Source organism: Pelobates fuscus, chromosome 2 (assembly GCF_036172605.1).
Source record: "Pelobates fuscus isolate aPelFus1 chromosome 2, aPelFus1.pri, whole genome shotgun sequence".
NCBI classification, from domain to species: Eukaryota; Metazoa; Chordata; class Amphibia; order Anura; family Pelobatidae; genus Pelobates; species Pelobates fuscus.
This window is the reverse complement of record NC_086318.1, coordinates 88,203,630-88,218,612: the sequence shown is the minus strand read 5'-3', so window position 1 is coordinate 88,218,612 and position 14,983 is coordinate 88,203,630. Positions and strand designations below refer to the sequence as shown.

General features: G+C 39.3%; 1 protein-coding gene across 1 annotated transcript in view; it reads left to right on the top strand.

Annotated features, from left to right (window-relative positions):
* SGPP2 (sphingosine-1-phosphate phosphatase 2) overlaps positions 1-14,983 on the top strand; it is a 74,868-nt gene that overhangs the window by 36,180 nt on the left and 23,705 nt on the right. The window contains exon 2 of the mRNA XM_063440988.1: positions 7,255-7,413. Within this exon, the coding sequence (XP_063297058.1) occupies positions 7,255-7,413 (159 nt within the window). The remainder of the gene's footprint in view (positions 1-7,254; positions 7,414-14,983) is intronic.

Sequence of the window (14,983 nt, the reverse complement as noted above, 5' to 3'; positions counted from 1 at the left end):
GGTAACTGAGATAAGCAGAGTAAGGTAAACAAGCCGGGTCAAAACCAAAAGGGATAATAGAATACACAAGCACTGAGTGACTAGAACAAGCTAGAACCACGACAGGGCAATGAGCTAATGAAAGAAGCTCTGTTAAATACCCTGTTCAGAGCAGTAACCACGCCTCCAAGGCGTCCTGATTGGTCCTGCAGCAATTGAGTGACAGGTCGTTCCGGAGGAGTGTCCTGATGACAACTTCCTGCCTAGATGCTGTAAAAGGCAGTCACTCCCTCGCGGCCGGCCTTGCATGACCGGATAGACCGTGGGGAAGGGAGCCATCAGGCCGTCTGGATGGAGGAACAGCTAAGTCTCTACCTCTTTCGGAGGTAGAGACCACAGGTACCCTGACATACTCAGCAGATGTAGCTGAACACAATATGGGGTTCTGTACAGGGATAGCACACACTAGATTTACGAAATACACATTACAAAAACCTTGTTATGTGTGAATATGCCAAAATAGAAAAAAAACACAATTTTACTCCAATATTTAGCAGAGATTGGCGGTGAAATGGCTACGCAAAAAGTGTCAAACTAACCTTAGGTAAATAGCCTGTGATGTCTACTTTACATAAATATATACTTTTGTGTGGCAATTTTGTTTCCTGTAATGGGTATTAAACTCCCAAGACAAACATACCAACTTCTAAAATTGTTTCACATTGAAATTTTATTTTCGACCTTGTAGTTTGTGACCTGTAACTTTCAAAATAAACTGAAATCCTACACATATTATGTACTTTGTAAATCAAGACACATAAATTAATTGATTTTGAATTACTTTTCCTAAGCTGGACATATTATGCACACATTATTATTGCCAAAACGTGGGGGGGGGGGAAGCATTTTTTGTTTGTTTTTTCCACATTATTTTGAAAAAAAATTTGTAATAAATGAGAATTTATACATGTATGGGTCACATCAAATTAAAGCCCTTTTTGTTGTCTAAAAAATGGTATATAATGTGTGTTGGTACAATAAATGAGAGATGCAAATTGCAGTTGAACACAAACAGCAAAAATTGCTTGTGTCCTTAAGGGTATGTCCAGCTTGTGAAGCTGTGTCCAGCTTGTGAAGCTATGTTAATGTTTATTTTCCCGTAACCAAATCCTATAGACACCCTAGCGACCAGCAACAGGCTACAAAGGTTAACATACCACTACATAACTTACTACTTTGACATTAAGCGATATAACCTTTGAGTTAATCTCAACATATTAGACATATTAAAAATGTGCATGTTCCTGTAAATACCCTGATTCTACTGCATGTGATAAGCCGGAGGACTGCTGTCAGGGCACCGAAGGCATGTATGTATTAACTGGATGCACTACAAAAATAAATAAATAAATTTTTTTAAAAGGTCTGTACGTAATGCAAACAAAGATCTCTTTGGCAATAATATTCTAAACAGAGTTTCCTGAACAAATAACTCAACAAACCTTTCAAAGATATTAGCAACTTGAGCAGTCACTTTACTGTTTGATAACGAAGGGTTGCAGTACTAAGACCATTCATTGTTCCAGAGTAATATCACTAGTTGTTTATACGTTGTGTCTCCGTATGTAAAGTAATAATTAATGATGATGCTTTTATGAGAGTGCTCTTTGTCACCACTTTTTTTTTTGGTTTTTTTCAACTTACTCATGGTGCAGATTTACTTTGAAAGTAAAATTTAAGAATTCATCAGCAGGAGTTTGCACAGCGTCACACGCTTTAAAGGAACACTCAAAGCACCAGAACTACTGCAGTGTGCTCTAGTGGTTATGGTTCCAGGAATATGCAGTATACCCCCTTGTTTAATGCATTAAATGGATAATGCATTGATCATAATATGCAAAAAAAAATATAGGAAGCTACTCTCAAAGAGATTTGGGTCAAATTAGAAAGCTGTGATGGAGCCCAATGATGGGGACATATATAGAGTATACCCGATATGAAGGTACGCACTTGCACAGTCACTGGAAGCAAAGCTTCTATCTGTGATGTTACAGAGGGGAAGGCTTATGGCTGCAGCAATTTATAAACATTCGTGTGCAGGACCAAGGTGACTGGGGATCTCTATGCACCATAACCTCCGCACAGTGCTGGTGTGAATTGTTAGAGTTTAGAGTGTTCTTTTTAAACTTTCTGTTTCTCCCTGAAGTTTGATGTTTTAAGATCCTGCATTATTTTACTTGCCCTCTTTCTAGACTAGGTTAAGTTTAACACAGGTCAGTGGCACAGACCATGTTGTTGCTGGGATATTTGAAACATGTGAATGTCCGTGAGATAATCCTCTACAGATGAATAAATCTTTACCTCTTGTGATGCAGACTGCATTCAGTCTACTCCACTAAATCACATCTGTCATCTTAAGTATAAGATAACAGTGTAATTATCAGGCTGACATCAACATGCTCCTGTAGCCTACTCTCTTCTGGCTGGCTTTTAACTCCTTCAAACTCTGTCTGCATAAGAGCCCATAGAAATGTATAAAATCATGTATTTATTATGGGGGGAGCTTAACAAAAACCTTTTAAAATAGATTTAAATTAAATGAATGAGAATTCAAACCTAGCAATTAGACTACAGTAAATACCGGTTAGAACCAAAGTATTCGTTAATGACACACAGGGTTTTTTTTTTTTTTCTCTCACTAAAATGGAAATCAATGTGAATTGAAAGTGAATGTTAGCTCTTTTAGAGCTAAAACTTGATATTCACTTTGAATTCCCAATAATTCATAATTAAGTATATAACATTGTCTAACCCAAAAATAAAAGGATCACTATAGGGTCAGAAACACAAACATGTATCCTGACCCTATAGTGCTAAACCCACCATTTAGGTGGCTTGCCCCCCTATAAAAATGTAAAACTCCCCTTATTTCTAGCGCTGCACGGGTCTGCCAGTGCTGGCTTCGCCCCCTATATGACACCAAAATGACTGATTTTTAGCCAATTGCATTGGATTGGCTAAAATCTGCACAGGGGCGGGCCCAAATGCCATTTTTGCCAATCAGCACCTCCTTATAGAGATGCATTAAATCAATGCATCTCTATAAGGAAAATTCTGCGTCTCCATGGAGAACGTGGGGAAGCTGAATGGCAGGGCTGCTTACTGTGCTATCTAAGGAGTGGCCACTTGGAGGTGTCCCTAGGGGCAGTGTAAACAATGTTTACATGAAAATGCCTGAAGGGAGCTATTATACTCACCAGAACAACTACATTAAACTGAATATAATGTCCCTTTTAAACGGTACATGTGAATCCTTTTTTGCTTCCATATTTGATATGTATAAAGGTAAATGTGTGTCTGGAGTGGGGTAAAAAGCATGGGAGCTAGTAAAATATATGGATACATTTGTGTCTCAAATATACATAACATTAAAAATGTAGAAATGTTGTAGATTCAAAACTCTGTAATGTCTCTAATGGAGATGATTAGTGATGCCCCATAATAACCTGGCTTGCAAGTCGTGATTTTAAAATGATCATTGTTGGCAGATCGTCCTGAGGATTGCTGCCTTCCTTAAATAGTATCTCATGAAATGACATGTTCTGCTTTAATCATCTCCTGACTGATTAAATTGATCAGAAGACCTATTCTAGTTATGTACTGAGTAAATGCACCGAAAGGCAATACTCCATGACGCGTAGCCAAGCGTTGTATATTAAATCCTTTCTACGTTCTGCACAGTCAGACTTTGTTTTACTTTTACTATTATTGTAAACTGCCCGGTGGTATTGTAACAAATTGTGGTTTCTGTTTAGAGATATCTTATCTTTTTTGCTTGATATCTCCTATAAAGCAATGCTGGCTGTAAATGAATAATCGGTCTCTGCTTAGAGGGAAAATCTGTAAGCACGGTAATTGCGTTATATACGGTAAATGAAGTGGTTATAGTGCCTGGAGCCACTTGCCCTGTCCCTCCAACCATTTGTAATGGTTTAAAGCTAAACAAGAGACTCCAGCAACAATGGGTGGCTGTGATTGGCTAAGAGTGTGTCAGCTGACCGCTTTCTGCCTATCATGGCACACATTGCTGGTATGAATGAGTGTGGCTAAAAGGATGTGTAATCTCTGCTTAAGCCATACCTCCAGTAAGGTAAAATTCCCATAGGGCATCATCGTGTGAGTAGTCCGTCTGGAATGGAGATGGGCAACCTCACTATTACATTAATATGGATGCTGCAGATCGGCATCAACTAAAGCTCACTAAGGTTTAGAACTACAAGCTCAGATTAACTCCATTAACCTCAAGTTACCTGTTGTATTATAACTGTAGTGATGCTATGTCTGCCTCCGATACTCATTCATTTAGGGAAATTGCTCAGTTCTGAAAAACTTTAGCTCGTTCATCCAAGGAGAGCATCAGACTGTCATTCTGGGGTCTTGAAATTTATTTATTAATTTTATTTCTCCCAATGTTGTTGCAAAATTGGAAATTTCTTTAGAATGGCTTTTTGATTATTATTATTATTATTATTATTATTATTATTATTATTATTTTATTTTTTATTATTTATATAGCGCCAGCAAATTCCGTTGCGCTTTACAATGGGATCAACAGGAAAAAAAAAAGATGTGAAAAGGCTGAACTTGATGGCCACAAGTAGTTTATTTTTTATTTTTTAGCCTATAGAACTTTGTAACAACGTAGTTCCACCACAGCTAAAGAACTACTCATTACTCCAGATCACCTTGTTCTTTGATTAATTTATTTAATTTAAACTCTCTACCTTGATAAGAGTTTCACGAATGTTAAATTGTTTGAGATGTGCATCCCTGCTGTATAGATTATCAATTATCAGCTTTTTTTTTTTTTTCAAAGTTCTATTTTGGCAATAATAATTTGATGGACTGAAAAAATTGCTGCTCCCATTGGTGGATGAAATTAGTTAAATAATCACTTGCGGATTCACAATGGTGAGCTTTGTCCTTCTTTGTTTTTTGTTGTTTTTTTTTTCTTCTGCAATTTTTTTTTTAATATGGTTTTGGTCCATCTTTCTATAAGTCATGCTCTCCCGTTATACACGCTTTTCTCTCCTCTTTCATGTTGAAAGCCGAAACTGAGACTTCCTGCCAAAGTATCCAGCAATTCATATGTGGCGCACTATAGGAAAGGAAGGATTTAATGTGTCGGCAGCTGACACTGTGCTTCCTTGGCTAATTTGGCCTTCTTTAAAGCATTAGATACATAATAATCTTAAAACATCACATGTCACTTGCAATTTAGAGGAGGAAAAGGGCTGTATCCTATCAATATGTGTGCTGCTTTTGTTCCTTTAAAAAAAAAATAACAGTATACAATAGTTTGCTATCATATATAATTTTACAGAATTTAACTGTCGTGTCTAAGGAGATTTCTGTAAAACACACAAATGTCTATTTTAACTGGTGACCCAAGATACATATGTAAATCAAGTTTAAAAAAAAAAAAATATATATATATATATCTATCTCTATCTATCAGAAGGTATCCAGAAAATCTTCAAAAAGCAAACATTTTGCGAATAAAGGTTCATTAATTGAAATAAAATACTGGCCCAATATATGTGAATAGACAAAGATTGAAAATAAAATTCCATACAGCTACATTAATATCAGTAGCAGTAATCCATGTGGTTTTCTGAAAGGCAGGTCATGCCAAACTAACTTAATTGTGTTCTATGAAGAATTTAGTAGATATATAGATCAAGGTGATCCAGCAGAGGTGATGTGGCATTTGATACAGTTACACACACAAAAGGTTCTAGTAAAACTGAAATGGTTTAGGTGAAAATTTGTTCTCTTGGATAGAACACTGGCTTAAAGATCGAGTGCAGAGAGTAGTTGTAAATGGAAAATTTTCAAATTGGACAAAAGTGGTAAGGGCCTCGCGATACAAAGCAGCTCTGGAAAAAAAGTGTGCATGCTTATATATATATATATATATATATATATATATATATATGTATGTATGTATGTATTATCTTTTTATTGTCCTGATGAATGGCCCTATAGTGTTATTTTTGGGTGGGGTTTTTGTATTGGACGACCCAGAGTGCTGGTGTGGATTGAAAAGTGTGTGTGTTTGTCTGTTTCTGTGTGTGTGTCTGAATGTCAATGAGTGTCTGTGTCTGTGTGTGTGTGTGTCTGAATGTCAGGGAGTGTGTGTGTCTGAATGTCAATGAGTGTCTGTGTGTGTGTGTGTGTGTGTGTCTGAATGTCAGGGAGTGTGTGTGTGTCTGTATGTCAGTGAGTGAGTGACATGAGTGGGCGGGAAAAATCCTTGCACCGGCCCGGTGTGTAGTGAACAGGTTCTTGTATCCCAGTTAAGTTAGGATTGATTTATTCTATAGACCAGTGCAATCGTATAAGGAACTGTGTGAATGCACAGTCTTTTTTTTTATTTTTTTTATTCTTATTTTAGAAATACATATATTAGGTTTATAGGTTTGAGAAACTGAAGATCTTGCTCATGCCGCAGACCATATAATACAACCTCTCTAGGTCACTGAGCTTCAGGTCTCTGTAAAATAATTCCTGAATTTATGGGAGCTCAGTGAGACTCCGTTGCCAGACCTCTTAGACAAACCTTTTCAAATACACTAGGTACTGTGTGTTTCTTGCCAAGTGTCCTTGCTGTGGGCATCAGCCCCTTCTCTCTGCCTTTCTAATTGTTCTGCAATAAGATCTATAGATCTATGGCTATAACAGCTCAACTGGCCTGGACCATTACATATTTACATAATTATAATTATATATTTCATGTTAATAAAAGGTGCATGGTAAAAAAAAAATACATTTAAAAAATATTGCTTTAGAAATTAATGGAATCGAAAACTAATTTCAGAAAACTTATTTTGTTTTATCAAGAAAAATAAAACTCAAAGCAAATAAATATAAAAAAAATAATAGGTAGCTTGGCACTCACCCTTTCTCCACTTAAGTAGCTGCAATTATATATTATATTGTTTTTAAAATGCCACCAAAATGATTTATCTTACCATATGACCAAATTAACTTGTACATTTAAAATAAATATAATTTAGGCAAAACCAATATAACCAGGTAAATTTGTTTAATTAGAGAAACTTAAAGATTAGGATACATAGTGTAAAGACAAAAGCAAAACAAAGCATAGATGAGATGTAAAGTATTCAGATTGTCCTGAAACTATTCTCCAATTGTGTCCCTGAGCGCCTGCTTGATTTACTGATTGATCTAACTAATGCTTGTATTTTGCAGGATCACATCCAGAAATATGTGGTGCAGAACCATTTGCTTTACTACCTCTTTCGATTTGCTGCAGCCCTAGGTCAGGAAGTGTTCTACATCACCTTCTTACCATTTACTCTGTGGAATATTGATTCTTTCGTTGCTCGTCGACTCATCATGGTCTGGGCTGTGAGTATGGCTTTAGTGATGATGCTGGTCATGCAAGTTTTATTTTTCAAAGAGGTTACCATTTCCTGTTACAAGTTTACATTTGGAATACAAAGCCAGCTCAAGTTCCATTATCTTAACATAAACTTTATGAATATGGTGGATAGATGCGTACTTCGTGCATCTTTGATAATGATGTATTATTTTTTTATTTTATTTTTTTACCATAATGCAAGATGAAACCTGGCTGACAAATACAAACCTGATGATATATAGTATTTGAGCCAAATACTATATGAACTGGTGTGTCTGGGCTTTAGATATAATCACAAGGATTGTGTACAATTCGTTATATTTTTTTTTTTCAATTTTCTTCTGCTCCCTGACTTCAGCTACGTAGCTGGACACTAAACCTAAGATGCCTCAACCTTGAACCTTGACCTTGTTGCCTCCTTCTGTTGTTACCTCCTTTAGACAGCTCATGTGCTGCTCTTCTGTGCCCTGGAGGAGTGTTCCTTTTGTACCGCTGTGCACTTTTCTTTTTAATGACCAGGTACAAAACATATCTGATAGCCACTTGTCAGGGCCGGGTTAACATAGGGGCTGATGGAGCTGCAGCTCCAGGCCCAGGCCCATGGAATAGGCCCATTTAAAAAAAAATATATATATTTTTTTTTTTTTTTTTGCACACTACTCTTGGGTTTGCCACCTGACTGGTATTTTACCAGCACAGCCAGTATTTGGGGCTGCCTGGCCATGCTGGTATTGTAGTAATACCGGTAATACAAATGCAGATATTTTTCTCAGTATAGAGATTACTCTGCAATACCAGCACCAGCCAGTTGGGGTCACTGCGTGTGGAGAGAGGCAGGGATAGGAAGTTACAGCATATTCCTCCCTGCCTCTCTCTACTCACTGATCTGCGGGTGAGCAGCTACACAGCACAGAGAGTTCAGACAGCAGCTCCCAGTCTGCAGACAGACAACAGCTCAGGGAAGTGAAGGATGAGGGGGAAAGGCAGCAGGGAAACATGGGGACACAGAGACTAGGGGACACTGAGAGACTAGGGGACACTGAGAGACTAGGGGACACTGAGAGACTAGGGGACACTGAGAGACTAGGGGACACTGAGAGACTAGGGGACACTGAGAGACTAGGGGACACTGAGAGACTAGGGGACACTGAGAGACTAGGGGACACTGAGAGACTAGGGGACACTGTGAGACATAGGGGCATGTGTCTCCCAGCCAATGTCCCTAGTGTCTCAGTGTCCCCGCGGCTCCCAGTGTCTGTGTCCCCATGTCTCTAGAGTCTCATTGTCCCCATGTGTCTCAGTGTCCCCATGTCTCCCAGTTTCCCTATATCTCCCAGCTAGTGTCTCAGTGTCCCCATGTCTCCCAGTGTCCCAAAATGTTTGTGTCCCCATGTCTCCCAGTGTCCCCATGTCTCTCAGCCAATGTCCCTAATGTCTCAGTGTCTCCACGGCACCCAGTGTCCTCTAGTCTCCCAGTGTGTGTGTCCCCATGTCTTTCAGTGTCCCTAGTGTCTCAGTGTCCCCATGTCTCCCAGTGTCCCCAAATATCTTTCTCCCAGTGTCAATATGTCTCCCAGCCAGTGTCCCTGGTGTCTTAATAACCCCATGTCTCCCAGTGCCCCCAAATTTTTCACTGTCCCCATGTCTGGGTCCACAAGGGCCCCCCATGTCTCCCAGTGTCCCCATGTCACCCAGGGTCTGTGTCCCCATGTCTCCCAGGGTCTGTGTCCCCATGTCTCCCAGGGTCTGTGTCCCCATGTCTCCCAGGGTCTGTGTCCCCATGTCTCCCAGGGTCTGTGTCCCCATGTCTCCCAGGGTCTGTGTCCCCATGTCTCCCAGGGTCTGTGTCCCCATGTCTCCCAGGGTCTGTGTCCCCATGTCTCCCAGGGTCTGTGTCCCCATGTCTCCCAGGGTCTGTGTCTTTGTGCACTTTGTCCACATGTCTCTCAGTGTACACTAGTATCCTAGTGACAAGGGAAACACTGAGACATAGGGACACGGTGAGAAATGAGGACACTGAAACACTGGAAGACTAGGGGACTGGGCGTCCAATTCTTTGGACAGACATGCCCCCTTTTTTGGGCATGTTTGCCCCTTTTGGCAGTTCTGGTCATGCGATTTGCAACACTGGCCCACCCTTTTACCCCGCCCATTGACTTCCTGCTTCACTGGACACTGCTGTTAGGGGGTATGGATTTACTTGAAAGATGAAAGCATACATTAGAGAGAGATTAGCATAGAGTATGTGTATTCTTATAGCTGCATCCTTTGAGTTTCCCTCCAACACCATCTCCATCAGATACATGATGCTTGGGAGGTATGACTGTTTTAGTGTTTTTGGTCGATAAGATTCTGTAATTAGGCCCCATCATAATTGTCAGCACCAGGCCCACTGGGCTCTTAATCTGGCCCTGCCACTTGTGTATAATTTATCACCGCAAAGGCCCTTGATCTCCAGTACATGTTTATGGGATAAGTGATTTTATTCCTATGAAATGAGTGTAACTAACCAATAAACTCATAGCGGCCATAAGACAGATGCTGTCAGTTTCTTAACCCAATCCAGCGACCATGCAAGCACATGGCTACAGCTATTGGTCAGTCTATGAGAGAACAGAATGCCATCACAGTTGCGTTTTATTTTACATTGATGATTGATTATAACTGATGTACCACATTTCTTAAAGTCTTCTATAAGGCAGTTTTGGTTTTTCACATACATGTGAGGTTGGATGGAGTTTTGTAAAGAACAGACATACTTATGGATATAGTCCTAGTGTTAGGACTAAGTCAGTTTATTTATTTTCTTTCTGTACATGATTTGTTTGTTGCAGATTTTCGTGTAAACTTCGACTTTAATGGAGGAAATTTTGGTTGTTGAGCATGTGTATGTGTTATAAATGTATTTATTTGTTTTATCCCCTTGCATGTTGTATACATATTTGACAAATGCAAGGTGTGATTATGATCTTACAATCACAGGTATATCTGGATGGAGCAATGATTTCTATGGGTCCTGTCTCATTCACTTATTACTATGTTCCACATCCTACTATTGCTAGTCGGAAGGACTGTATGAAATAGCACAATGTGGTTCACATCTGGCTTCCATTACAAGAAGCATGCCCCAGGGCAATGTTGGGGGTCCCCTGGACATCAAAACATCCCTATTGTATTGGAGGATGTGCAGTCATGGGTTCCCTCCTGCATCTTACTTTACTGCAACCGGATAATAATGGGGACAGTCATGCACTAAATGTTCTGCAATACTGGCCCTTTGCAACACTCCCTGGAGTTGAAGAAAGAAGCCATGTATCAAGAGATTTCTAGCTGTACTCGCATTTGACTAGGGAAATTGGAATTTCATATATCCTATTCCATTAATGTATGGCACCAACAAGTATCCCCACACAGCCTCCTTCTTAAATAAACACATAGTATATGTATTGCTAAATGGTTAATTTAACCTCCACCCCTCCCTCCCCCCCCCCCAATCTCTCCAGATTCAAGCAGACCATTCCCCCAATTTATCAGATCATCACAAGACATCTATATAAAAAAAAAAAAAAAAAATCGGTTTCATTTATTAAGTAAAATTCACCAAATTAAAGTAAGGTGGTTGTTTGTAACAGCAATATAGAAGGAATAGGTAAAAACTTATTCTGGTTATAATTCTAGATTTGGCCAGTTATGTGGCCAAAATATGTGAGACTTCTGGACTCACGAAAAAGTCATCCTTCATGCCATGTGGAAGAAGAAACCTCTGGGGAAATATGGCTTAAAGGACTGCCCTTCCCTCTGGACATTAAGAGGTGAATACAGTGATATAAATGGATACTGGGCTTGATATATTTACATGCTAGACAGACAGACATTTACATATATTGAAGGCTACGCACATCTTCCCTACATACTCCAACCTCTCACACATGCAGCACACACCAACAGGGTTATTCTGTAGTGTCTGAAAGCGCCGTTTCGCTATTTCGAAACCATCTAGTTGTGTATGAGCACATTCAGACTGCAAAAATTGCAAAACAGATTACAACTGAGCCCGAATCCGGTTCAAATTTCAGCCTGGCTGAAAGAGTTCAATCCAAATCTGAACATTAAAATACAGGACTTGGCTTATAAAATCTGGACTCCTATATTAGAAATCCAGATTGTTCACCAACTGGCAACACACTGGCAAATAGAAAATGGGAGATAAAAAAAACCTTGGTAGTGAGCAAGGGTTAAACGAACACTATTAAAAGATAAAAATAAAAAATAAATGTAATATTCATTAAAAAAAAAGTATACATTCCAAAGTAAATATGCATGTTAATTACTTTTGCATGCTTTCTGTGCGAAAGCTGCAGATCTAGTGTTGGCAGCTACTGCAAACTATTCCCTTCTTTCCCATAGACAGACTTTCCATGGCCGTCCAATCACAGACCTCTAAATGAGCTGATCAATGATCAGCGGTCTTTGCAAGGAAGAAGCTTTGTGTAATTATCTACCTTTTTGAGTTTAGCTCCGTGAAGCTAAACTACCAGAAAGTGGCTTGGATCGGACAGCCGGGGAAATGTAAAAAGGTTAATTTATAAAAGTGATGATTTGAAATCAACACTTCTTTATAAAATGGGGGTGGGGAGGAAGAGGATAAAAGCTGAAAAGCGTGTTTTTAGAGTGTTCCTTTACGTATGTACCAGTGATTGCTACCCAACAGCCACAAAAAAAGTCAAACTAAATTAATAATAATAAAGTTAGAAAATTCTCCTACATATTTATAGGGAAGACCTAAAGAGACACTATAGGCACCGAGACCACTTCAGCTCATTGAAATGGTCTGTGAGCACTGTCCCTGGCCCCTTAATCCTGCATTTGTAATTATTGCAATAATTGCCTTGGAGTGTAACTCCACCTCTCGTGGTGCTGGATGACCTAATGCAATGCATGATGTCATCCAGCGTTGACTAAAACCCCATAGGAAAGTGTTGAACAATGCTTTGCTATGGGGTAGTCCTAAAGCGAGTGTGGCGCTTGCCGCACATGGGTATTAGGTCCCCTCCTGCCGTCTGACTTCAGCAGAGGAGCGGAGGCGGACCTTGACCCAGCACCATGGGATATTGACACCGGAAACGGGTGATAGAAGGGTTTTTAACCCTTCCAGTGCTGGGGGGGAGGGGTAGAAGGTGTGTCTAGTGACATTATTAGTCACTACTCTGCTAGGAAAAAAACTTTTGTTTACCTTAAATCCATCCTTATCTTCCTTGTGCCCCAACATGACCTGATTGCTCATCTATTAATACCCCATCTCCAGGATTGAGGGATGGGAATATTAGAATAAAGGTGGACCTGTCTATGGGTCCTTTTCATCCTCCCAACACTGATCGGCATGGGTAAGGTGATAAAAAACAAGTGTAGCTCACCTGCCGGTCCTGTAGGCATCTGGTAGGAGCCTAAAGAAATCTCCAAGGTGAGGCATACTATTAGTCTAATCTCTAATGGCTATGAGTGGGGGGTCATGTAATAATAATAAAAGAGGAAGTATTACTTTACTGAGAGGGTGGTAGTTGCATGGAATAGCCTTCTAGCTGTAGTGGTAGAGGTTAACACGGTGAAGGAGTTTAAGCATAAAGCTATCCTAGCTAAAGATAAGGCCAGGGATTAATGAAAGTATTTAGAAAATTGGGCAGACTAGATGGGCCGAATGGTTCTTATCTGCCGTCACATTCTATGTTTCATGTTATGGGATGAACATGTCAAGTGTCCACCCATTTCCTCTACCCATGGGCTGCCGGTAAAGGCTATTAAATACATGTCATTTTCGCCCAACCAGTGCCACCCTATTTGGATCAGGTATTAAACTAATGGTTAAAACACCTGACAAAAAATGCGAAACCAAAACTAGTTTTCAAAAATAATCCAAAAACAAAATTACGTGAGCCCTTTGAACAGACTATACTTTCAGTGTTCAGTATTATGAGAGACTATGTTATCTTCAGGTAAGTCCATATGCAGTACAGATCCTTATGCCATGGAGATGGATGTGTGGCGAAGCTCTGTCAGATTCTCACATATGTGAGAGGAAATAGAATGTTCAATCTATTATAGCAGCAGTTACCTTGATGACATCATAGAATGATGTCACTATGACTTCACAGCTAAGGATCACTGATCCTTAGTTACATAGTTACATAGTTAGATAGCTGAAAAGAGACTTGCGTCCATCAAGTTCAGCCTTCCTCACACCTGTTTTTTGCTGTTGATCCAAAAAAAAAAAAAAAAAAAAAAAAACCCCAGTTTGAAGCACAATTTTGCAACAAGCTAGGACAAAAAATTCATTCTTGACCCCAGAATGGCAGTCAGATTTATCCTTGAATCAAGCAGTTATTACCCTTAGTGGAAGAGGAGTTTTTATAAACAATGTAAAAGTGGTCTTTAAAATAAATATAAATTTTATATCCACTTAAAAAAACCATCATAATTTCCAAACCAGGGCCAACTCCCCTATCCTCTTCATGGGATTTAGTCACTCTTCAGTTTTTCTTAATCTTTCTGCTTCTCAACTTTATTTCCCCATTCCTCTAACTTGTCCCTTTACATCTCCACCCATACAATCATTGCAGTTTGCCTGCAGGGCTGGACTGGGGATACAAAGCCGTCCTGGAAAAAAAATCTATGGCAGCCCTATAAGTTAGTGTGTGTGTTTAATATATCATATATATATATATATATATATATATATATATATATATATTAGAGTTCCTTGCACACAGGTCAAACTTAGTTCAAATGATGGGTGCACACTGTGGCCTAGGATATCAAAGTTGAGGTTGTATTCAGTAGCACTCACGGTCTTGCTAAAATTCTTACTTTATTGTTTGAAGTTAAAAAAATTACCAACGTTTCAGTCCAAACACTGGACTTTCTGAAGAAGTGTTGATCCTGACCCTACTGAATATGATGTAGAATTATTAAAAAACCTTTATTAAATCTGTATTAAATTTCTCCATTAACTCCATCTAACTTCATTATATGACAGATTTTCCTAACAGCATTTAGAATATTAGACAGAGAATGTATTTTCTAGAAGAATATGACTAACACCGGAATTATCAAGTTCCTGTAATATGTAACAATGTATGCCATAGCTAGCCCATGCTAATGAAATGTCCATTCTCTAACAAGCCTTGAAACTAACCTCAAAGCTAAACGGTGCCAAGTACTCAAAATGGCTGGCTGCCAGATTCCCCCTCCCATCGAGTGAGCCTCGTGCTAAAGAGCAATGGCGGCTGAATCTCATGTCTCATCCTTGTCAGAAATGACGACATCCCATGATGGGAGGATGCCCCACTAGCCACTCAAACCCCTAAGCCAATTACTAATATAGATGGGAGGGCATTTAACTTACCACTTAATACATAGACCAATTAATGATGTTTATTTGTTATCTTGATATTCTATGATGATGTAATATTGCCTTTAAAAGGGTCTGCATACCCGCTTTTTAACCAGATGCCATTAAATTTTCTGAAGTTATTTTAACCTGAACTGCATGTGTCAGTGCGT